At 37.0% G+C, this 26,715-nt stretch overlaps 1 protein-coding gene across 6 annotated transcripts in view; it reads left to right on the top strand.

The window, feature by feature from the left end:
- Window positions 1–26,715, top strand: part of anks1b (ankyrin repeat and sterile alpha motif domain containing 1B) — a 162,887-nt gene that overhangs the window by 61,332 nt on the left and 74,840 nt on the right. For 4 of the 6 annotated variants that reach the window (XM_081362771.1, XM_081362772.1, XM_081362774.1 and 1 more), the window contains 2 exons: window positions 7,476–7,626; window positions 17,748–17,884. In XM_081362771.1, the coding sequence (XP_081218897.1) occupies window positions 7,476–7,626; window positions 17,748–17,884 (288 nt within the window). Of the gene's footprint in view, window positions 1–4,012; window positions 4,501–7,475; window positions 7,627–17,747; window positions 17,885–26,715 lie in introns of those variants that run through there. The other 2 variants (XM_081362775.1, XM_081362776.1) reach the window with 2 other exon arrangements.

Genomic DNA, 26,715 nt, shown 5'->3' with positions numbered 1-26,715 from the left:
TCAAAACAGGTGCGTCACAGCACTGCGCAATAACATCCAGAGAAAACATCCGGAGACAGAGAGAGAGAGACACTGGGTATCAGCATCTGCTTTCTCATTCAAGCTGCTATCCAGCATTCCTCTGCCTCTCTTTTATTATATTTCTATCCATTCTTGTTTTTGTTTTTCCTGTTACGTCATACATTTGCATATTTCAAATCTGGGCCTGTGCATTTGTGTTGTTTGTTTTCTATGGTTTGCACTTTTTCCCCCCGCCTCTAATCCAAGTGCTGCAGTCAGCAAACATGCTTTTCATGTTTATGCTGAAAATGTCTTGTGATTTCAGACCAGAGGAAGCGCTACCATCTGTAGCATCTGCTTTGCAATGTTTTTCTCTGCAGATGAAATTACTGTTTACAAACAGATATTCTTTTGTGACATTTTCAGATTGTTTTCGCTCCCTGGAAAAGACCCGTTTTAGATTAGGAATAATATAATTGAACTGTAAATGACCCAAAAGTGCTGTGTGGGTGGTTGAAACACACTTTATGCTAAAGATTTATGATTTTTATTTTTTTTACTTCAATACACTGCATTTTTTTAGGCTTAGGGATTTGGTTTGTTCTTCATGAAGAAAGTATTTCTTAGAGAGCAAATTATAGGCAATGTTAACTCATGCTTACAATAATAAGCATTCTTTTTATATATAAGGAATCTTTTTATATACATTACAGTTAAAAAGTTTGGGGTCAGTAAGATTATTTTTCTTCAAAGAAATGAATACTTTTATTCAGATGCATTAAAATGATCAAAAGTGACAGTAAATACACTGTGATAATGTTCCAAGATACTTTGATTTCAAATACAGTAAATGCTGTTCTTTTGTCATTTCTATTCATTAAAAAATACTGATAAAAATGTATCATAATTTCCACAAAAATATTAGGCAGAAATACATTTATAGTGTTTTCAACTTTGATAATAATAATAAATGTTTCTTGTGCAGTAAATCATCATATTAGAATGATTTCTGAAGGATCATGTAACACTGAGTAATGATGCTGAAAATTCAGCATTACAAGAATAATGACATTTTAAAATATATTAAAGTTGTCAATTGTATAAATTAGTTATATCTTACCGACCTATATAAATATATATATATATATATATATATATAGAATGATTAACTGGTGGTTTTATTCTGAGGTTGCTTTTTGTTTTTCAGATAATTTCACTTATTGTTATCCTCAGTTTGCATACAGCATCATGAATTATGGCTAAATTCTGGCAATTCATTGCTGAATTTGGTTGGTCTTGTCCAGCCCATTGACTTTGTGCTCTTACAAAAGCCACTAATTACAGCTAATGAAGTGCTCTGGGAAGTTTTTCATGTGTATTGTCCATTGTAATCGAGCAGATTGGCGTTATATGTGTGTGTGAGCTTGTATTAGAGGAAACTTATGTCCCTATGGTCTCTCTAACTGCCCAGTGTGATTTAGGAGCCGCTCCCTGTGTTTAATAGATCACTCTGAAAACAGTGATGGGATAAGAATCCTAAACGACTGGTTGTATTTTATGAGCCGTTTAAAGCCATATACAGGAGATTGAGTGAGAACAGGCTTTACTGCATATAAATATACAGCCTTCATAAAGCTGAATTCAACATGAACTTCTTATTAGTGGATGATTTATAAAAAACATAAACTTGTTTTAGGAGTGATTTCAGTAATAAAAGTTATTTACCACTAAGCGACAAGACACAATGCCATTTTCTCATATGCTTCGTTCCTATTTATGTTTGTGCAGTTCTCTTGATACCAATTTTGTGTGGCATTAAAACTGAATGAACAACCACCATCATTACCTCTGCTGTTCTTGGTGAGCATTTACACGGTCTCTGACTCTCCACGTTGGAAATCATCGTTGTTAAGCTTTCGGATTACTCAAGCTGGCGCTTTTGTTATACCGTATAAATATAAAGGAAAGCATTGACTGTAGTTATTCCAAAGCAGCAGGGTCCCTCGAGTGATTGCATTAAATGTTTCCTCCGTCATATTTGTTTTAATCTTCATCGTCCTCCTCCTCCTCTCCCACAGTGTGGCATAATCTCTTTTGTATATCCGTGACTCATGTTTAAAATCTCAGAACCCCGACTGTGGCGTCATCTACTGAGAAGGTTTCCGCACTTCCTCCTAGGTGCTGAGAGATAATTAGGGCAACTAATGAATGTTAACTTCTCCTATACTGTACAGGATGTGCATGATAAGGTGATGACGGTTTTTCCTGCATAAGAAAGCTCTCAGGAGGACTCAAAGCTCAAAATGCCTCCGGTCTGCCTGCTGGCCCTTTATGGACTATCTGCTCAGAGTGTGTGTGGTTGACTAGCTAAGTTTTTTCCTAATTTGTCATGCTTTTTGCCTGTTTTTCCATATTGTCACTTGCTCGTCACTCTCTCTCTTTAAAAGTTTAGTTAACTTATAAAAGTTAATGCCTGTTTCCCTTCTGGGAAAACAGAATACAACTGTTGATGACTCATCCTGCACCAGACAGATTTTTGTCCAATCAGAGGATCTCTACAACGAGGATGCCCCACCCCTAGTTCCAAAATTTAGTTTTAGCTAAATTAATCAAAGAGATACTTTTACCTCAGAGGAAAATTTAACTTAAACCAAAATCAAAATTGTGGCTTTTAGTCCATGCCTGTTACTGTAGCTTTGAAGCCTTGCATATGGCTTTATTTTTATTTTATTTTTTTAATTTTTTAATTTTAAATTTTTAAATTTTTACATTTTTAAAATTTTTAAATTTTTAATTTTTAAATTTTTTAATTTTGATTTTTTTTTCAGTCCATTTCAGAAGTTCACAATTAATGCAATTAATGCACCTAAAGCTTATTGGCTGTTGTTTATCCCTTCAATTATATATATTTTCCTGATTTTCCTGATTTTGTAGGAAATACATCAAGACATGAAAGACCTGCCATACTCAAGTCATTTAATTAGGTCTGCCAGAAAGCCCAAACTTGTTTTTTCTTTTATTGCCATAACTCCAGGACTCAAATTTTTTTCCCTAAAAAATACAAACATAAGGAACAACAAAATGATGGACCTTGACATTTTAATGGTTTTCGTGACAAATAGTGTTTTACAAAGAGATGTGTGATGCTAGGAATAACAATAGTCTTTGCTGTTTGCCACAAATACACTTGGGAAAATAATTTTTCAAGCAACAAAATAGATTTCAGAGAACAGTCGATGTTCTCAATCCAATTAGCATTAAAATGTGTGGCAAAAGGTTAATTTTGGATCATATTTATTAGCATTCACTGACTAAACAAAGCCTTTAGGCCTTTAAATCACAAAAAAACATCTAGTCCTCTCAGCTTTTGGGGTTTGACCTGCAGATGTACCTCATCCGGTGTGCTGAAGCAAAAGTGCATCACAGAGTTCATAGTTACATTGGGAGCAGGTGCTAAATCTGCAAAGGTGTTTAATAGAAGAAGGTAATAACTGTAGTCAGGCATTTTTATGAAAGTCAGAAATCATTGCCATTTTAATTTGCTAATTTTCACTTTTCATGCTTTATTCTCTTTCTCCAACTCTGTTTTCTCTCTCTTTCTATCATCTCTTGCACTAAGTCCGTTATATGTCAGGCAGAATGAGATTATTTTGGCTGGAAGTCTTTTAGTGAGAAAATGGCTGTCTCGAACAGGCTACTTTATCTTGCTGATGTTATTTATTTGTAGTGCCTTCATTTTCCCGCTTATTGTTTGTTCAGTTTATAATGAAGCTTCGCTGTGAAGCATATTGCAACAAAATTGTGTAAGCCTTCCTTCCCACCACTGGTATCATCTCTGCATGCAAATCCCTCCTCTAAAGCACATGACCAAACATATCTTCCCTCTCTTGCTTTATATCAATCCTTCTATCTGTTCTGAGAAGGTCTCTGAGGGCCTTTTATGCTGTGGGGTCCTCCTCCAAAATATGCAGTGCTCAGATTAGAAAAGCACAGGAAATGACAGTGGCCATCCAGATCAGATACTGTATCAACTGAGAAAATAGCGAGAGACAGAAGTGACACAACTCTGGATAAATGTGAAGAAAACCAAAGGGAATAAAGCGAAACAAGCTGATTAAAGAAGAGAATGAGAAAGGAAGGAAGACAAGAGTTAAGCTGGCAGTAAAGTCTGTCAGGCCCCAGTCACATGTGCGGCTGAAGATTGTAGACGTGACTGAGGGACGTCCGGGCAGATTTCCTATTTGAATTCGAGTCCAGCAACTGCAGCTCTATATCAGCATGCTAATTGCTGAGTTTGACCGTTTCTGTTTGTTGTGTAGTCTTCCTTTTCTGAGAAAAAAAAATGAAGTTCCTGTCTCTGCTGTCAGAGAGAGATAGAGAAAGAGAACAAGAGTTGTAGTGTGCTCGGACAGTCAGGCGCTGCGAGGTCGTTTTGGTCGTACGCTGAAGAGTTGAAATTCAGTCACAGTGAAGAAATCAGGATCTGCTAGAGATAAACAGGTACTGAACTTCTTTAACTATAGTGTGTACTGTATACTCTTATGTGTGTATGTGCTTATAGATTTGAGACAAAATTGTTCTTAGAAGAGATCTTAATCTGACAAAACAGAATTTTTTATCAACAGAATTATATATTGAATTATTTGATTAAATTAATATAATGTTTATTTTTACTATCACGATTATTATTATTTATGATATTACTAATATTTATTCATTTATTTGGTTGTTTGTTTATTACATATATTTATTAATTTTTCATTTATTACATTTTTTTTTAAACCACTTAGTTTTCTTCCAGGATAAGGGTTAGTTTAGCAAAAATTATGTTGTATAGTCATATTATTTCACCTGCAGTATAACTAACTTCAGCAGAGGATGATTGCCATCCACAACTTTGCTGTAGTTTTTTCTCATTCTATTCTGCCAGTGGGTAGTTTCCTGTGCAAGCGTGTGCATGCTAGCGTACGATGCAGGAAACCACTGCCTGTGCATTTCCCCTCTTTCCTGCTCTCTCAGTAATTTCCTCGGCATGTGCCTGACTCCTCTGTCCCGCCCCATCACGCTACTAAAACTGACACAGAAAGTCCAAAAGTATAAGTTCTTGTAAACGCAGCTTTGATCTATCTCCGTCTTTCTCTCTTTCTCGCCTCTCTATTATTTTCTCTGTTGATTTCTCCATGTGGCTCTCTGGAGGGCCTCTGTGCTTTATTCAGTGTGGCTAAATTGGAAAGAGAGGGGAAACGATCATTAGAGGAAGTGGGAAAAGAGTAGAACGTTTACAATTGATGCGATCAATGAGATGAATATTTGCTAAGGCACATTCCTAACCATAAGTTTTAAACTTCAGTATGTAACTTGCGGGTGGACTTTTTGTTTTCGGCCAGTAAGCAACCACCTAACCACCACCCAGAACAGCCGTTGTGTCGTTGAGGTGAATTTTGTAAGCAACATTTTCAGAAAATGTTACAAATCTAATTATGAAACAGCAACCACAGTAACCAGCCAGAATACCCTAGTAACACCCTGGCAAGCATCCATAACAAATTCCCTAGCATTTAGGAGATGACTTTGGGCAAGCACCACTTACAATCACCTACAGTAGCAATTCTCTAGTAACCACCTACTAGCAACAGCCTAGTAAACACAGTGAAAACCCTAGTAACCACTAGGGATGTGACCGAATACCTTATTTGGAAAGGCACAGATAATGGCTTCAGAATGAACAACAAATACTTCCACTCTAGCATTGTGGACGTCACTTTTTCAAGGGAAAGCATCACACACGCACATACAGAAAATTTACAAAAGAAGCTAGTTATGAGATTTCAACTACATTAACCACACAGAACCTTCTAGCAACACCCTAGCAACCACCCAGAACACTCTAGCAACACCCTAGCAACCACCCAGAACACTCTAGCAACACCCTTGCAACCACCCAGAACACTCTAGCGTTGTGGAAGTAACTTTTACAAGGGAAAGCACTGCACACGCACATACCGAAAACGTATAAAAAAGCTAGTTATGAGATAGCAACTACATTAACCACCCTGAACGCTCTAGCAACACCCTAGCAACCACCCATAACAAACAACTTAGCATTATGGAGATGACTTCTAAATGGGAAAACACCGCTCATAGTCACCTAGAAGTGTCCTAGCAACTACCCACAGCTATCTGCCATCATAGAGGCAACTTTTGCAAGGGGCGAGTATCACTCACAATCATCTAGTAATGCCACTTGAAATAATGCAAAATCTAGCTGATCTAGCTAACCCAGAACACCCTAGCCACCGCATAACAACACCTTTGCATCCACCCAGAATACCATTGAATCATGGAGGTAACTTTTACAATGGCAAGTACCACTCACATACAGAAAATGTAAAACAAAAAGCTAGTTGTGAGAAGGCGACTACAGTAACCACCCTGCAAACACCCTAGCACACAGGTGTCAAACTCAGTTCCTGGAGGGCCACAGCCCTACAGTTTTGTTCCAACCCTGCTTCAACACACACACACCTGCAGTTTTCAAATAAGCCTGAAGGACTTGAGTTTGACTGGAGACGAATTAGTCCTGCGGTTATGAATAATCATACCCACGTTAATACACATTTAACCACGTTTATATATATATATATGTGTGTGTGTGTGTGTGTGTGTGTGTGTGTGTGTGTGTGTGTGTGTGTGTGTGTGTGTTTTAAACCACCTGTGTCTGAGTGTGTGGAGAGTGAATGATGGAAGGATTTAATTTACTCTTAACCAAGATCTGATCTTGAGTGTCTATATGGAATTTACTGAACAGCTGTATCATAGATACATCAGAAGAGAGACAGAGAGAGGGAGACAAAGGTCTTTCTTTCAATCCCATGTGATAAATCGTCCTTCCCCTGTGCCCAGTGCATGATGGATGTGTCTAATGCTTTCTGGGTGATGCAGGATTTGGGACTGACAGGTAGAGTAATAGTTATCTGAAAAGAAATCGATGGGGTTCATGGGAAATAAGTGCGATGACAATGGGGGCCTGTGCTATGTTTACTTTGAGGGATGGTTGCCCTCACACGCCTGCTGTGTTGCACCCATAAAGACAAACAGGCAGCAGGAGGTGATGGCAATGTTTCACTGAAGATGATGGAGCAGGGTGTCATGGGTGGCTGTTTATCCCTGTCATTGTGCCCGCGAGACAGAACAGTCTGTCTTCATGGGGAGAAACTCTCAATTGGATGCAGAGTGTCTTTTTTACACTTGAAAAAAGTTGCGTTTTTCAAGATGATCTATCTATCTATCTATCTATCTATCTATCTATCTATCTATCTATCTATCTATCTATCTATCTATCTATCTATCTATCTATCTATCTATCTATCTATCTATCTATCTATCTATCTATCTATCTACAGTATCTAGTCTGTCTGTCTATATATCTGTCTGTCTGTCTAAAGACTCTGGTTTCTGTCATGTTGTTTGTGCAGGACAAGCGATGTGGTGAAATTGCCCATTCTCCATCACTGGACGTGTTTTTACCAGAGGATGAGGACAACCCTTACGAGTCAGTGGCTACAGCTGTCACACGCAAACCTTGCTCTCTTGACATCCAACTCCACAACGCCTGTCCTCGCAACGGTTGGTAACTTCTAATCAATGAAAACTAGCAAAAAATCAATCAATAGAAAATTGATGTAAATAATCTCCACATGCACTAACTCAGCATTTATACCTATCAGAAAAATACTTTGTACACCTCAGTAAGTCAACATAAAGCATTAGCAGTCCATTTTTCTTCTATATGATGCATTTCAACGTCAAACAAGATGCTCAGTAAGGAAAAATGGGCAGGACTTTGTATCCATTGGGAATTGATTGGATTGTGAAATGTTCATAAAAATGTATATACAGTATATTACTTAATAATAATAATAATAATATCATTATTTTTTAATTAATTGATACTTTATATTATAGTTATAGTAATAATTGTAATAAAAATAATATACAGGACTATGCAGAGAGTTTCTCTGGGGCAGGGGTTAGGGGTGTAACGGTACACAGAAGTCACAGTTCGAGTTCGATGCAACAGGAAAAAGCAACAAATCCCCAATGCTAGGTTTCTTTTCATTTATTTTGAACAGACAGTCGTGAAAATTACAGTTTGTTCCACTTAGCGGCATTTCGTCCCCCTGAGATAGTTTGTACAGTACAGCATCCTTTAGTGTATTAAAAGCACTTAGCAGTAAACAGAATGCACTCTTGCATTGGTCATATTTTATTGTAGGGCTGATAAAAAAAAAAAAAAAGAAGGCATTTGGTCACGATCACCTAAAAACTGAAAAGCATCTCTTGTGTAATAAAAGTACACAATAAATAGAACAATGAAACATAAAACTTGTTCAGAGATTAGTTTTCTTTGCGTGTTAGAGCTCATTAACATGCTGAGACAATGGTGGATGCACAAAGTTCAATATTACACTTTTTCAAGATGAGCGATAAGGAGAAAAAGTGGCATCTACACCTGAGCCTGTTTCCTTCCCGTGAAGTTAGTGAAGCATGTCACAAATTTGAATCGAAACTCAGCGTATATAGGCTACTAGCAAGGTCTTGCGTGCCATCTGAACTTGTTTTGGGTTGGTGCATCGATCATCTCTTCTTCTGTTCTTTTTCCTGTTGTGGCGGTTAGGAAACAACGTTGCATTACCGCGTGTGCCTCCTTCTGGATTGGAGTGCAATGGCTGACTGCATGCACCGAATCGCGATGGTTCGGGACGAATACATGTACTGTTACATCCCTAATACTATATATATATATATATATATATAGTATTAGGGATGTAACAGTACATGTGGGAAAGGGAAAAAAGTGGACTGAAGGTTAGAAAGCATGACACTCGTGTCAGAATGCCAGTCTGTCAGTCAAGTCCAAAGCAAGACAAAACCCATACAGCAACGTGTTATGCCAAATACGTCTCGTACAGTCTGACAGCAGATACATATAAACTGTAAATAAATTACTTTTTGAGTGATTCGTTACTAAAGTGTGCATCAAATAATAGAAGCTCGAGTGTGGGTGTGTGGTGCGCTGGAACAGATCTCATTCATGCGTGCACATTGAGCTGCTGCTTCTCCTTTTATCAGCGGTTGGCAAATCCACTTGAAGATGCATACTGCCACCTACCGCACAACACCTGCGTGACAGCTGACGTAAAATAAAGCAGCGGGTTTAGGATAGCCGAGACCGATCAGTTAAAAAATGCTAAATCGCCCCCCATACCAATCCTTGAGATAGACTCGGGACATCCCTAATTATTATTATTATATAAAATAGTATCACAATAGTAAATGCTTCACAATCCAATCAATTCCCAATTGCTCCCAAATCTAGGGCTGTTTTCGACTAAGGATTTTCATAGTCGAATCTGATTCGTTAGATTTTGCCGTAGTCGACTGATAGTCGAACCTTTTTTTTTTTCTTTTTTTTTTAGATAGCAGCTAGATTTTTTCCATTTCAAACAAAAGAGCTAAAAAACACATATATATCACACATATATCATAACATTTCATAAACATGAGGAGCAATATGAGAGAGAAATTTGGTGATGGTTGTTTAGGTACATTAAACCACGTAAAGCTTTTTCACGCCCATGAGAACCGCGTGGAGTCAACTCACAGCCGCTCCGCTGCCCTGCTGAAAATGTGAAGCAGAAACCCTTAATAGAATCAGATAACGTCCATAATAATTGGACTCTGGGTTCGATTTTTTGACCATTTTCAGTGGTTATGAGGAGCAATATGAGAGGGAAATTTGGTAATCGTTGTTTAGGTACATTAAACAACGTAAAGCTTTTTAACGCACATGAGAACCGTGTGGAGTCAGCTTTTTAACGCACATGAGAACCGTGTGGAGTCAACTCACAGCCGCTCCGCAGCCCTGCTGAAAATGTGAAGCAGAAACGCTTAATATCAGTTAACGTCCATAATAATTGGACTCTGGGTTCGATTTTTTTTACCATTTTAAGTGGTTATGAGGAGCAACATGAGAGGGGAATTTGGTAATCATTGTTTAGGTACATTAAACCACGTAAAGCTTTTTAACGCACATGAGAACCGTGTGGAGTCAACTCACAGCCGCTCCGCAGCCCTGCTGAAAATGTGAAGCAGATTTTTGAATACATTTTTATTTATTTACATTAGTAAGCTACAGGACATCGTCTTTCAAAACATGACCTGCGCGAAAGCGAAAAAATAAAATAAAAATGGCAGCCCTTCTGAAAATGCGAATGCGTCTCTGTCCCCAGCACATTTCAAACCAAACTGACGCCCATGTATTCAACTATGAGGTTCATAGTCGAATCAGACCTCTCCGAATCGAATCGTCGAATCCTCGACTATTAGAAGTCAGCCCTACCCAAATCATTACTTTTCTTATTATATTTCAGTATATTATTTTATAATGTATTATATTATAAATACTTCACAGAACACTGTCCATGCTGTATTGATTTGACAAACACAGAACATTAGGTCCCATGGCGCCTCGTGGCGTTTAGGTCGACGCCTGTAGTCCTGGGATGCTCCGGCCCCTGCCGCAGTACTTTCCTCTGGCATAATTCCTGCAGTAAGGGTTAGGGTTGTCGTGGAAACCGCTTTAGCCTTACCCAGAGAGGTTGGTGAGTCACATTCAAGTTGTCGTGGAGACGCAGTGAACAGTGTTGCCTGTAGGCCTGTGATTCACACCTGATGTTCATCTCCCAGATGACTCTATTAATGCAGCCGCACAGTCTGGCGGGACTGATGTATGTGTGTGTGTTCTACTATTTCCTGTGTTACTGTACTTTAACCCTCTGTTTGTGTTTGTGCGGGTATTTGTGGATTTTGACCAGCTCTATTTTTGGCCCCCCTCAAGCTATCTCCACAAGCATGAAATCACAGCTTTTACAGGACTGTTCTCTGCCTGATTATAGTCAACACTGCAGTTTCGTGCTGCAGGATTACACAGGACCAATCAAAACATTCACATCCATATATCCCACAATAAATAGAGATGCTCATACATCACAGTTGTGACGGCTTATCACGTTAATCATGGTCTTGGGGAAAAAAAAGAGATACATTTATGGTTATATTTTGATTTCAGGTAGACTTCAAATTAAGTTTAACTTTCTGACTTTTAAATATCACAGTTTAATGTCCATTGCAATTGAAAGAAGTAATGTCTTGTTATTAAAGTATTTTTGTGTAAATCACCTCCTTGAAATCTATTGCGTTTAGTGTTTAATATAATAAATATGTTGGAGACGTTTACTAAATGAATAGAGAAAGAGAAATATGTCTTCATAGTTCAGCTATCTAGGTCATATCCTGAATGTTAACCATGAATTGTAAAAAATGACTAGCAATCAACCAAGCGGTTGTGAAATCTTTGTTAAGAGCTACTCACAAGCAGAATACTAAACGATTCAAGTTAACTACAAATAAAAAGATCATGGAAGGTCATTTAACTTTTATGACTTTCAATAAACTCACAGCAACAGAAAACTAGTCAGTTCGGTATTCTGCTATCTAGTTACTTGTCAACATAAGTGTTACTGTTTCCAGTCAGTTTTTGTTCTTTGCAATAATATTGTGTTGTGTTTCACGGTCAGATTGTGTGGGATTTGTTGAGGATTTATTTAGTGACAGCTTGTCAAAAACAGGATTTAGGTGGAAAGAGTCAAGACGTGGCTCAGCATAAGTCTTGTTACAGCTGCTTTTATGCGTCTTTTCCTGTTTATTTATCTCGTCTCTGTCCCTATCTTCTGTCTGTTTGTCCTCTCTTCTTTTTTTTTACTTAAATGAGTTAGCCGTGTTCAATTATGGACACATGTGATGAGCCAAATGTAAGACTCCTGTTTTTTCCCCGATGTGACCTCAGATTAGTTCAGCTGGCTCCGGTCCACCATTACCATACTTAAGCAAATCATATCTGTCTGTTTTTCTTTTAACCCTTAAACGCATACCTCAGGTCTTTAGTGACCCGGGACGTCATTCACCACCCTCCTCGTCCTCATTCACTTTTTACATCAAAGTAAGTACTGAACGCAATTAAATATTAGCGTCACTGTCACTTGATGGTGGATCTGGTGAAGAAGCTGTCAGCGATTAAAATATTGATTTTGAAGATGTTGAAAAGGATAGTTTTGAGAATATGTTTGAGATCGCGAATATGAGTCAGATGCTGAATGTACTGGGAAATGAGCTGGGACTGATGATGGTGTAAAACATCTACTCAAACTCCAAACCATTCCAAGCTCCAAAAGATAACAAAATATGCTTGATTTTATTCTTCTGTAATTGCTACTCTAATATCACTAATAACTCATATCAGAGTTTTATATTATCGCGACAGGTAGAGATTCATCCATGTTAGATATAGATCCGGGTCGCTAAAGACCCGAATATGTAATGATGAAACATTCATGCATTTAAGGGTTAGGCATTTGTCCAAATGTATAAAAAAAAATACCTTGTTTCTCTTCAATGCTTCAATACTTTGACTAGTGTGGTGGTATGAAAGAAGCAGTCACAAATACAATATAAATTATTTAATTTATATTCAAATTTAATTTAATTTAATTTTAGTACTTTGATCTGTGTGGTGGGTTTAGCAAAGACAACATGGGCATAAGTACAATGTACTTAAAAAAAAAACATAAATACAATTTATTTATATTTTATTTTATTCAACTACAAAATTGAATTAATTTATTTTCTTTGGATGTACCAAGGAGTCCAGGTAGGGTGTCATTCAGTCAATCCATCAATCAATCTTAAATTTACAAAATAGTACTACAATCAAAAGCAGTTTCATCACTACATTTGGTAGTTGTGCCATCAAAACTGCACATAATCCAATAATCTAATATAATAATATGTCTGCATATATTTATATTTGTGTGCTGCCGGAGTAAAGGCCTGCTAATCTTTTAGCATCTGTGACTGAAGAGTCTCTGTGTTCCCATGGCTCCTACATGCCTCATTTCTCTCTCAGTATCGCAGCTCAGAGAGGTTAATGGCTAATGGCTGAAAGAGTAAAACACAAGTTAAATTCATCCCCTGCTTCCTGCCCATTACCAACGGGGTCAAGCCCCACTGAGCTTCCTACCACAGTCACAGAGCTACCCGCTGTTATCGCAAAAACAGCTGCGAGCGGTTTTGACAGAGTCACAGTCTTTCCCACCAGCTCCATCAGGTTTTCTCTTTTTACACTTGCACACGTACTATCCCCTGACGAGGACGAGTGTTTTGATCCACCATGAGCATCGTTTTAAGCGGTCCGCTGACAGGCGTCAACAAAGAAAGTACAAATATAAATGCGTGTGCAAGCAACAATCGAGTCTGCCATTTTGTTTCAATTATTAACGCCGCTCAGTTTAGTGGTTCATGAATATTCTGCCATCATTTGCATACCAGAGGAATGGAGCTTGTCAGTATTCATGACAGTGGTGTGTGTGAGGGGAAAAAAATTATCTGCGTATAGAAGTGTGTCCATGTGGACCCAACAGACCTAATAGCATTCATATGTCTGCTCAGCATTCACCATGGATACAGAATATCTTTTTATCAATTACATAAACCTAATGTGTTAAGACTTATAGTGTTAAGGCTGCTAATGTGTTAAGGCTGACATTTGTTTATTAACACACTTTCGTGTCAGTAAGGTGCAGTCATAAATATTCAGCAAAAATGAGTGTTATCTCTAATCTACAGTGGTGATTTTATTGTGAAACATGCTAATGCGTGCAAAGTCTGGAACAAACATGATCAAGCATGATCTATGATTACCCAAGAGCTGTTAAAATGAGAGTCACAGCATCGGATGGTTTCTGTCATTGTTTTTTCCAGACATTTACCTACAGTAGCTTACTTAAGGAGTACAACTTGTTAACTCGTCATCAGGGTGCTTTAAATATGTACTGTATGTAACCCAAATATACTCTCTCCCTTGAAACACAAGGCTCTTTTTAGTATACTAGAAGTGAATGAATACTGGGACTATCAAGCGTTTCAGACACAGGAACTGCAGCAGTCAGGTGGTACAAGTCAGCTCTCTTTAAGTTGTTTGCGTTGATTGCTATAGTAATGTTCTTTGAGACATAGGGTAATTTGGACACAGATTCTGCTCTGCGCGTTCATGTGATTTGGAGGAGGCGTTGCTTTGGAGATCGTTCTGAAGGGAGGATGGGATCAAAGCTAGTTTGCTATTGTTAACCTCTCTGAAATTGCCTACCCTACCTTTAATGTCTTCTGAAGCCATATAGTTTTGCATGACAAGTGGATGGAAATATGAGTAACATTTACTTAAAATCCCAGCTCTCCTTTCACCATGAGAGTTCATGAGAATCATTCTTTTCAATGAATCAACTGATCCAGTTCACTAAACACTTTACAAGGATGGTCTGATTCATTCACTTGAACTGATTGTTCTGCTTCACTACTTCATTGAGTCATCAATACTTTGTTGTCATTGGTTAACAGCTCACTGGAGGGGAAGATGTTCAGCGAATAATGACTTAAATTTCAGTCTGTCATCACAAATATATAGTATGGCCTACTAAACTATAATATGAACCACTTTTATGATATTTGTATGGTGCTTTTGCAACATTTTGGAAGATTGAATGCTCTCATTCTCTTTAATAATTGCATGGAAAAGAATATGTAATTTATTTTCCTTTGTGTTCAGTAGTAGAAAATTATAAAAGTTGGAATGACCCTGATGATAAAGGTGAAGATGAAGATGAAGATGAAGATTTACTACATGTATGAATCTTTTTTTTTTTTCATTTGAGATGAGGTGCCCAAACCTTAGTGCCCAAAGTGAGGTTTTATCAGATTTAGCTCACTTTTGGGGACTATTTTGTCCTTGATGTATAACTAAGTAAACATATATGCATGCTTCTTGGATTTTATTTGTTTTATTGCCTAATTACCTGCTTGTTTATTTTTTTCCTTTGGAATGCAGGGGAAAAGATGATGCTTTGCACTTGTATGACTATGGCGAACCTTGTTACTCATCTCCTGCCTTTGAGTTGGCAATCAGCAGATTTGAAAAACAGAAGGAAAGGAAGATGAGGAGGGTGTTGAATAAATGTATGCAGTCTCTGATTTTGTCCGGATGGATGCCGTAGGGCTTGTTGACTCACTTGGTAGTCACTCGTTTAGAGCCAACATAATCATCCCATACTGTTTTCCGCATTCCTTCATGCAGAGCTGGAGAGACAGAGAATGCAGGGATGGAGTTACCGTTTCTGAACAGCGTGGCTTTCTGTAGTATGGGCGTGTTTGTGATTGATGGGAAGGGTTTTTCTCAGTAATTTGGTGGAGGAGTCAGATGTAACCCACCCTTTACCTCGTTCTGCTCTCTTTCTTTCTCTTTTCCTCTGTTTCATCCCTCATTCACAGAGAGTGATCTTACTCTGGGGAAATCTGCTCAGACCATAATGTGATCCCACTCCTACACTGCAGCGTGTGTGTGAATGTATATACAGTACATGTGCTATTTTTTTATTATATGGCTTGAAACCAAAACACACATACATACTGTAAGCACACACAGCAAGATGTACTGATCTTAGGGATGAGAATATATATATATATATATATATATATATATATAATTTTTTTTTTTTTGGTGTATGTACTGTATAACAACAGAAGTCAAGCTTCCCTTAAAAAAAGCGATACAATAGTGGTCCAATGGTATACATTGATGGTGTCAGAAGGTAAAACCATGGTGCTTTGATAGATACCATGCTACTATATGACTTCCATATTCAAGATACTTCAAATACCATGATAACAAATACAAGTTTGCTGTATAAAGCAGCATAACAGACTTTTTTGTACAGCTAAAATAAATGGAAGCGAATGACACCGTAAGTCTTACACATTCAAGTTTTCCCAGTACACAAAAATTATTTTGTATCTTTTTCAGAATACACAAACCAAAAACTTTTTTTTAATCATCATTTACCAGTATGGCTTATTATAGATTAATGTTCAAAAGTTTGAGGTCAAGTAAGATTTTAGTTTTTATGCTCACCAAGGCTGCATTTTTTTTGATCAAAGGTACAATACATTTTTTATATAAAATTATATTATTATTATTAGTAATAATGATAATAATGTGAAATTATGCAATATTGTGAAATATTATTGCAAATTAAATGAATGATATTATATTTGAATATATTTTAATATCATTACTCCAGTCTTAAATGTGCTGATTTGGTGCTCAAGAAACATTTATTATTATTAATGTTGAAAACATTTGTGATCCTTAATATTTTTTTTGTGGAAACCATGATACGTTTTTGGAGTTTTGGAGTTTTTTTTATGTTTGTTTGAGTTTCTTGGGGAGGAGTTGGTCGAAGTTTGTTGGTAATTGTTGGTGTGGATTGGAGTTTGTTGGGGTTGGTTGGAGTTTGTTGATGTTTGTTTGAGTTTCTTGAGGTTGGTTGGAGTTTGTTGGTATTTTTTGGAGTTTGTTGGGGAAGAGTTGGTTGGAGTTTGTTGGTGTGTATTGGAGTTTGTTGGGGTTGGTTGGAGTTTGTTCATGTTTGTTTGGGTTTCTTGGGGTTGGTTAGAGTCTGTTGATGTTTGTTTGAGCTTCTTGGGGTTGGTTGGAGTTCGTTAGTGTTTGTTTTAGTTTCTTGGGTTTTGTTGCAGTTTGTTAGTGTTTGTTTGAGTTTGTTGGGGTTTGTTGGTATTTGTTGGGGTGGAGTTGGTCAGAGTTTGTTGGTATTTGTTTGGGTTTCTTTGGGTTGGTTGGAGTCTGTTGATGCTTGTTTGAGTTTCTTGGGGTTGGTTGATGTTTGTTGGTGTTGATTGGAGTTTGTTGATGTTTGTTGGAGTTTCTTGGGGTTGGTTGATGTTTGTTGGTGTTGATTGGAGTTTGTTGATGTTTGTTGGAGTTTCTTGGGGTTGGTTGTAGTTTGTGGATGTTTGTTGTAGTTTGCTGGTGTCTGTTGGGGATTATTGATATTTGTTGTAGTTTGTTGAAGTTTTTTGGTTTGTTGGTGTCTGTTGGTATTTGATGGAGTTTGTTGGTATTTGGTGGTGTTGTTGGGTCACTGTGAATTGGCCTTATTGGGTAAAATGCAGTGGTTGCCCGATATATTTCCGTTCCATTCTCCTTTGTAATAGCTTTTTTTATTTTATTTTTATAAAAAACTGAGGGGCAAGTCCAAATAATTTTCTGTAGTAACTGAGTATAAGCTGACATTGACAAAAAATAGTACATATAACCCAGAATATTCTTATAATTTAGAAAATAATTGACAAAATACCATAATTTAAAAAATATGATGGCAAAAAAACAGTAAAACAATGAGGTGGTTCACTTCTGTGTGTGTCCTACACTGACTTTCAGAGTGTGTGTTAAAGGTAATGGTGCAAAGGCTCTGCATTAGAAGCTCAGTGTTCAGCCATGTCATTAGCATTAAAGACACAGGGTTCCTTCAGAGTCTTTTCCAGCTCTTGCTGGATGTTCATTCTTTGAATTTCTGCATGATTTAGTTTCTTTCCATAAGCCCTTTTGCTTCCCGGCTGCATCGGCTATAAGTCCTACTTTATGCTGATGACTTTTTAAATCAATGGTGGGAATACATTTATCTGACCAATTCCTTTCTAGTAGTTAGCTCATTGTTTTTAATGTATGAATCCAGCAGTTTTAAATTCAGTATATCTCTCTCTATTTTGTCTCTCTGAAGGCCACTTCTCACATGTGTCGGTCAGTGATGCAGAGCGAGGTAACCATGGTGACGACTCTACAGGCCTGACTCCTGACTGCTCGCCTCCTTCACCTGATACGGCCCTGAGGAATATTGAGAGAGTCATCCGCCCCCAGGTACACACACACATACAGGAACACACATCCACACAGAGTCTATTATGTTGCTCTGCTCTCAAGGTTAATGGTGCTCTTTTAGATAAAACGTAGTCTGGCTGTAACTATCGCAGCATCTGTGTGTGGGAGTCATACACACATGCACACACACACACACACACTCAAAGAGCAGTACTGTCTTACATCTACGCTTAGATACTGAGCATTCTTCATCTTAATTATATGGCTATTATAAATATGCACATGCCCGACGGGCGGATTCTCTTCATGCTTTGATATTCAATTGTCCCATGACGCCCTCATTTTCACTCCTTCAAACTTGAGGGTTTTTATTTGATTATCATCAGTTACAGTATAGTACTATCAAGCTTTAGTGTTTCCAAAAAGTGCCTGGACACTTAAAAAGGCACGCTTAAAAGTGGTATGAAAGTAGTTGCATTTATCAAACCAAGTGGCATTTAATAAACAAATAAAAAAGAACAGAGGCACACTAAGCTAAATATTATAAAAAATAATTATAAAAAAATTATAAAAATTTATATTGTTTTTTTATTAATTCATTATATTAATATGAATTATAATTTAAATACATGTAATCATAAATTACAAAAACAGATCGTAAAATAAGTTGAATAAAAAGATTATTTGAGGATTGCTATAAAATCACAAACAGCTTTTTTTAAACTAAAAATTTTTTAAACATCAAGTAACTACATGTACTGTACTTACTATAGGGTTACGATTAGAGTTTGGTTAGTTGCATGTAAAAAAAGCTAGTGTTGTTTTTGGCAGCCTGTTTTAATTTTAGTTTTAGTCTAGTCTTTGTGTCAGGCTGTCATTTTAGTTTTTATTAGTTTTAGTCACATTCATACTCTTTTTAGTCTAGTCTAGTTTTAGTCGACGAAAACTGATGACATTTTAGTCTAGTTTTAGTCAATGAAAATTGTATTTTAGTCTCTTTTTAGTAATGTGATTCTATTTAACCCAGTCAATATAGAATTTCAAACAAGGCTATCTTATTATAGGCTATTTAGCAGGCCTATATTTAGGGCTGTGACGGTGGCAGGTTTTTTTTTTTACCACCGCGGTAATGGACCAACTACCGGCGGTGGTTGGGGGGTTATTTAAAAAAAAAACTCGTTTTATATTTCCACACAAAGACGCGTGATATACACTCTGCGCTTTGAGAGGGATGTGGGACGCAGGAAAACACGAAGATATCGATCTCCATCGATCTCTTTATGATATCTTTGTTTTTTCTACTTGATGTAAATTGGTTTGAATTTTATCCTCCACAAGGCTGAAATATTTAGGCTATGTTTGAGATTGCGCTGCCAGAGAAAGTGAAACTAAAAATCACCCGCGCGTGTGAAGCGCGCTTTACAACTAAACTTGACGCGCCCTATGTCTATATAACAAGCACAAACTGTGTTAAAAAGAATTTGACATGCAAGTACAAATGTAGGCCATCTGTCCTACAGCGTTTTTCTACGTTACCACAGTAAAGAATACGAATATAATAGGCCTAATTAAAAGCGAACCAAGAAACGTTATAATACCTTTAGAAAATGGGTGAGACGTGACGTGAGTGAAGATTTGGGAAAAGAAACAAGAGATTCCATGCAGGGATGAGTCACGATTTTTGGATATTCGATTAGTTTATTTAATTATAGGATATCGAATAGGTTGTGCGATTATTCTCTAAAATAAAATCTCCATGTTCTGGCGCTGATGCGGTGACGTGTTCATGTAACCAGAGACATGCAGCTGTCACAAAGAACCGGCAAAAGTAATGATTATGAATGTGTCAAATACATCAATGAGACATTTTAATAGAATAACTAATGGAGTAATATATTGTTAAATTCGCTGATAATCGGGTGACCAGATCGCAATCCAGAATTTAAAGCCGACAAAGCTATGGGTTCACGCACAAATCTCTCATTCGTCGTGACGTTAACATTTCGTCTCGTCTCGTTTTGGTCAACGAAAATGAAGAGACATTTTAGCATAGTTTTTATTTTTTTAAACCACATTTAGTCTCGTTTTTATTCGTCAACGATATTGCATTATACATGTATTTTAGTCATCGTCACATGACCATGCATTTACGTCTAGTCTCGTCTCGTTTTCGTCAGGTGATAACGGTTCGTTGACGACAATATTTCGTCATAATTTTCGTTGACGAAAGCAACACTAAAAAAAGCTCTAGCATAATTTTTTTGCAGATGCCACTCGGTTTCATATTGTATACAGTATCTAATGTAATTGAAATTGTTTGTAACTGTGGTTTAGGTTTTCAAATTCTATTTGAGGCCACTTTATATGATGTTGTCTCTCTCCTGATAAGTCTCTTTCTCTCTCTCTGCTTGCGACTTATTATTCTCTTAGAAGAGTGTGAATGGGCTCTTTATTCGTCCCTGTCAGAGTGCTCAGTGCATCCTATCAGAGTCATGTTTGTCCTCTTTTCAGACGAACACAATCACTCGTTTATCTGCGCTGTCCTGACTTTGGGCCGTGCTGCTTGTGTGCTGAGCGCCCGCAGGATTAGAGAGGGACACAACTGTGCATGTTCTCCCCCACTGTCTCCAACAACAAACTCCACAATGCCCCAGTCAGGCACATGACGTGTGCTGTGTGCTTTTTATAAAGATTTATGTCATTTTTTTCTAGTCCAGTCCATCTTCAACTGGTTAATAAGTCACATAACGTGACATTTTCTCCCTATTTTTATGGCTTTTCTATTTTTCATTTCAGATTGAGTTGCGAAGCTACGCAGGCAAATGTGCCAAATGAGAACTGATTTTTCTCTAAATGTGGGTTTTAAAACTACTAGCGCTTCCTTTTGCGATGTATCGCTTCAAAATGCTCCATGTGTTTACACCTGGTCACTTCATGTGTTTTTACTGATTACAGCTGTCTGATTTCTTAAAATGGTTCCATTTACACATGGCCACATAAATGTGTCTCCGTAAAACGATTGTAGAATAGGAATAGAATAGGAATGCGTCTCAAATCACCTCCTGAAGAGGTTTGAGCGATTGGATTTAAATCCATCTTGAAAGTTTTTCGGAGGGCATTTACACCTGGTCTTTTCATGATCAGATAGCTATTCGATCACAGAATGCGACCAGGTGTAAACAGCCCCTAAATCATCACACAGCACTCATGATCACTGAAGTGGACTGCCATCAGAGATGATGCAGGCTCCCGTACACTGATGGGACAATCGAGCTCCTCATTTGCTCTATGCACAAGCAGAGTGGAGTCTAGTCACGTCTGATAATCAAATGCTCTACGGCTCATCCAGGTGTGCCTCTACTTCCAGAGGGAGAGAGGAAGAGACTGATGCAGGATCATTAGCCTCTAGCTTCATTTAAATCAAAGCATAAGGCACCATTGATTAAGTGTCCATTTATAAGGAGGTGTAAGAGGTAAATGACCTGGGCTGGTAACTGTAAGGTGGTAAGTCTTTGAGCTGTCCTCAGTCAAGATACTTAACCTCAAGCTACTCCAGGGAGACCTTTTCCTTCATTTAAAATGTCGGTTAACCCCGCTTCAATCATGAATGAAGTGCCGCACGCAGTTTTGACCATTTTGCTTGTTTGCAATGTAAAGAGCTGGTTATTTGACTAAGCCAGCATTTTCTTTACTCTAGATACACTGTATAAATGCTTATGTTTTATGTATTTGAGGAGTAGTGAAGAGTGTCTTAGTCTAGCATTTGCTCTCGAATCATAGCCAATACTGTCTTGGTGTAGCACTTCATTTTTAATAACATGAGATTTTGGCCAAATGACAGAAAAAACTGAGCGCCCACATAGCTACAGTAAACTTTTAAAGTACAGTAAAGTTGATGAAAACGTAACGCGATGCACTTACTGCCTCAGATGCGGCCGTTCTGATGACGGACAAAACACGTATGTACAAAAGTTAACCTCGTAACTCCATTTGAGGTTTTGGTAAAATGTTAATGATCGAATGACACATGCAAGTGTCTGACCATATATAAAGCCGCAATGTCAACTTTGACAATGTGTTTTTGGAGATCCAAGTTTTCCACCTGGCAGCGATGATACAGTATATAAGCTTTGTTCCAAAACCTATTGAACTGCATACCTAGACAGCATTTTTAGGCAGCATAAGCTCACAATCGTAAGACAAATACATTCCATTCTATTCTATTCTATTCTATTCTATTCTATTCTATTCTATTCTATTCTATTCTATTCTATTCTATTCTATTCTATTCTATTCTATTCTATTCTATTCTATTCTATTCTATTCTACAAATATAAGCTATATTCCAAAACTGAGTGAGCAGCCTATAGTGACAGCATAATTATGATATCTTATTTTGGTCAAAATCTAAAGCACACACTTTCAAGAGGTCTTTGTGATGAAGACATTCCCAGAAAGCAGTACAACAAGCTAAGTGAAAAAAACAAAAAAAACATCCAAGATGTCTTCAATTAATCAGAAACTAAAACATTTCACTCAATATTAGTGTGTGCCGTCTTGTTAGCTTAGCAACATGCTAATTTCAAACTGTTTTGGAATCAGTTGATTCCATTAGAGTTTAACATTACAATTTTGCTAAGCTAACAAGACAGTTCCCTTTTAAACATTAAAATACAAAGAATTTTGGGTTCTTATCACTTCTGACATTCCATTTGAACAGCAGGCAGTTCACTAGAGTAGGTCTTGAAACAGACCTGTATTATTCTAAAACTGCTTTTTTGGACATTGTAACAATTGTGTTTTACCTAATTTAATTTCTTGTTTAACAAGGCTTTCCGGTAAAGAATTGATTCTTGATCTGAATGGGCCTGGCAGAGGACAATGCGTAATTAAATTTGGTATAAAAAAATGCAATTAACCTTTGTAGAAAAGCAGAATGACAGTGAAATGTGTTCTTTTGTGTGCATGAATGTTGACAGTAGGAGCTCTTGAACTGTAGTGGGGACAGAAAATCCTCTTGATGCTTTATCAGCTATATTTACATGCACACACACGCACGCACGCACATAAACATAACCACTGTTATACTGCTGAGCTAAATACTGCATTTCTGTAATCAAGTGTGTGCTTTCTCATTTAGGTTTCTTGGAAAAGAGTATAAATACTTTTAAATACTGAGGTTAAAGAGCACAAAATACAAAACTGTCATAAGACTATTCTGTCAGCTTCAATGTAAATGTATTGACATTTGATTTGGCAAAACTGCTTTGAATAACTGTGCAAATACCTCGGATATTAAGATCAACCAAACAGAAAAACAACCTGGTGAGTGTTTCCCTCATAGGTTTAGAGTGTAAACGGCCACAGGAAGTCGCTTTCCTTTATCTTGCACATAAAGGCACAGATCTTTAGGTGCTTTAGTTTGTGTGTGTGGCATACAGTTTATCTGTGTTGAAGCCCAACTGTGATTAATTTAGCTGTAAGTGGTTCTGATAATCTTGCTGCCCTTTCTGACAGTGCAAGATCCTGGTGAACGTTTGATAACAGAACCTTCACTGTGTTCCTCTTTAATGACAGAGATAAAAAAAAAAGCACACACACACACACACATACAAAATATACAGCACTGATTCTGAAAAGTGTTGGATATGCTAATAAATATGTATGTGTAGTAGACAAATAGTATATTATATGTATATATATGAAAATGTGAGATTTTTGTTTCCAATTACATTTTTAATTTTGAAAAAAAAATTAGTTTGGGTTATAAATAAAATGTTACCAATTTTAATATCAATTGTAATCTAATATATTTAATATAGTCATATATATATATATATATATATATATATATATATATATATATATATATATATATATATATATATATATATATATATATATATATATATATATAACAATTTAATATATTCTGTAAACATTTGAATATATTTATATAGATCACTAAATACTTAATAATATTTATGTATATAAATATAGGCTATATAAAATACTTGTTTGCGAATGTGTGTGTGCACGTGTGTGTGCGTGCATAGGCCTACTGTATGTAAACAAGATATATTCAGCAGTGGGCGTGTAAATTTATGAGCACAACTGGATTTAGTTGAAGAGAAACGATGCACTCAGTTTGGCAAGTTCAAGTTTCTGAGCTAAAAGTAGTTTTGGTTACGTTTGAAATATAATTTTCAAAGACTTACAACTGACAGGGTTTGTGTTGTTACTAAGCATCTACATAGCTTTTGTCTATTTTAATGACAGACATTACCGCAAGAAACGAATGCAGTGGGAAGACATCAGTCTTTTAGAAGACAGAATATCAGCCTCTGATGAGAGAGAGAGATACTCAAAGCTGTCAAAATGCCTCTTGATGTGAAGTGCAGCTATCGGACTGAATTCACACATTACAGAGAACTCTCACAGCCACCGACCTGCTAGTTTTCCCTCACAACTGTTGTGAAATTAAAATTCAAAATTGAAATTTGATGGCGGTGCATTAGAGGATCTGTGAACACAACCAGGTTGCTGCCACTGGAGTGGTTGGTTGGAGAGGGTCATGACATTATGATGTATCTTTTCTGATTTTTATTGACCTTTGAAGTGTGTGTGGGAGTGTACTAGTGAGACACAAGGAGTTTAAATTAAGAAGTGTTTAATTGACAGTGTGATCAAATGTGAGTGTTTGCACTGTGAGTAAACTAAAAGTCAGTGTAGCCCACACACACTCATCAGTGACCTTGTGCTATGTGTCTTGTGCTGAAATGTTCCTGTGGGCTCTCGAAGCCCTGTGCTCATAACATATTCTAAATTTTTTCTTTAATAGCAACTCAGGAATAAAAGATAATTTCATGCGCTCAGCTGGATGTTGAAAACCACTCTGGTGATTAAACTGTAACACTGATGAAATGGTGACAAGCTAAATGATGCAGATTGCATATTTCATGCCCATAGCCCCTTGAGTTTTGAGTTTTTCATGATGCTAATATCATGGAGGTCTTCGTATATGATACAAACAAACACAGCATGAAGCACCAGCTGCGTGAATTTTTACCTCTCCAAGTTTGTCTTACTTTCTTTTATTGCCTTTTTAAAAGGATATTTCACTCATAAATATGTTTATTACATGTACATATGTTTATGAGCAATATCACACGAGTAGCAGTGCGATATGGCTATATATCGGCCGTAGGTAATCACAGCGTGCTGATATACAGCCATATTACACTGCTAATACGATATTGCGTTTATACAACAGTCGACGGCACAAGGGAGTAAATAAGAAACAACAAGGTAATGAAGGAACGTGGAGTCGCTTCATTAAAGCTTATTGTATTATGTAGAATATTATGGTATTATAAGAGAGAGATGGACTAAATTAGTGTATTACCTGCATCTGATATAGCATTCATTCTTCAGGTTGATGTCTTAATAGTAAATCCATTATAGAAAATCTGTTTCACAATCACTAACGGACCCTTTCTCAATACCAAATATTCCATATTATTTATATAAAATAATATTTATTGAACAACAATATTTAAATGAACAACAATAGCCATTATAAAAGACAAAAAGAAATAAACACAAGCAAACAATTCAGTCAAACGTACAAAAGCAGCGCTCTAGTACAGGATTTAAGTTAAATATAGCCTAAATATAAAGTTATGAAACTTAATTTTCCCCTAACCAAAATCGATTTGCTCTGGAACAAGTAAGACCAAAGATTTACCCCAAATGAATTATATATAATGTTAAACCACTATCTACATCAGAGCCAGTGGAAAATTCCAGAAGGACTGTCCGAGATGACGCTGTTCTCTGCGGGTATGTGAGCACTGAGCGGCCGCTGGTTGGCCTGGCCTCTAAACAAACTGTAAAATAGGCGCTATGTTTATATATGGTCACATATTTGAGGTCTAAATAGCTACATTCTTGCCTAAAAACTTGACAGTCGCCGTAAGCAGAGTGATACAAACGGTGAAACGGTTTCAGTGTTGAAACTGGGGGAATATCACATGGCCAATCAGATTCGAGAACCAGAACGAACTGTTGTATATATATATATAGGTTTTGGTAATGAGGTTAATGAGATAAATGATGATGTAAATGTCATTTTTGTTGAACTATTCCTTTCATTTGTCATGATTTCTTCTGGTGTTGCTTGTTTAAGGATCATTTAAGGTTAAAAGGTGTTGTAAAACTTTGCAGTCTCAATTTGTAATGAATAGCAGCCCCTCCCCCTTTGCTGAGTGTGTTCCTGTTGTCTTTTTTTAGCAACAGGAACTCTATATTTGGTAATGTTGTTGTTATTGCGGTGTTCTTGCAGCTTTGCCTCCGTTGTCATGGAGACGGTAGTTGTATTGAAATGAGTGAAAGTGTGTGTGTTTGTGTGTGAGGTGGAGGGCGAACAAGAGGAATGTTGATAGAAGTGTTGCTCTATATGCATCAAGGTTGCTCAATCTGCATCTTTATCTGGATGAATAAACTGCTTGCGGCACTCAGTATTATAAACCAGCCTTGAAAACAGGCTACAGTCTTGTGTGAATCATTGGGGCACTTTCAAATTCACATCCACACCCTCTGTGGATCAGCTAGTGTGCAAAGGGAGAATGTGAAAATAAAAAATCATCAGCACAGCAGTTCTTTAATGACAGTGTAAATTGACATTATCACGATAAAAGCAAAAGCTTGTGATTAAATCAACTGATCACAGTACAAGGCGTATACAGAGTTATGATATCATGAAATATTTTTTAGCTTTGCAAACTTTGTTTTGGTCATATTTCAGGCCAAAGATAAAATAAAATAAAAACTTTTTTCTCATGACAATTAAACACATTTTCTAAATTCTA

The sequence above is a fragment of the Scardinius erythrophthalmus genome (assembly GCF_964197995.2).
Source record: "Scardinius erythrophthalmus genome assembly, chromosome: 4".
NCBI classification, from domain to species: domain Eukaryota; kingdom Metazoa; phylum Chordata; class Actinopteri; order Cypriniformes; family Leuciscidae; genus Scardinius; species Scardinius erythrophthalmus.
This window is presented reverse-complemented; position numbering and strand designations above follow the sequence as displayed.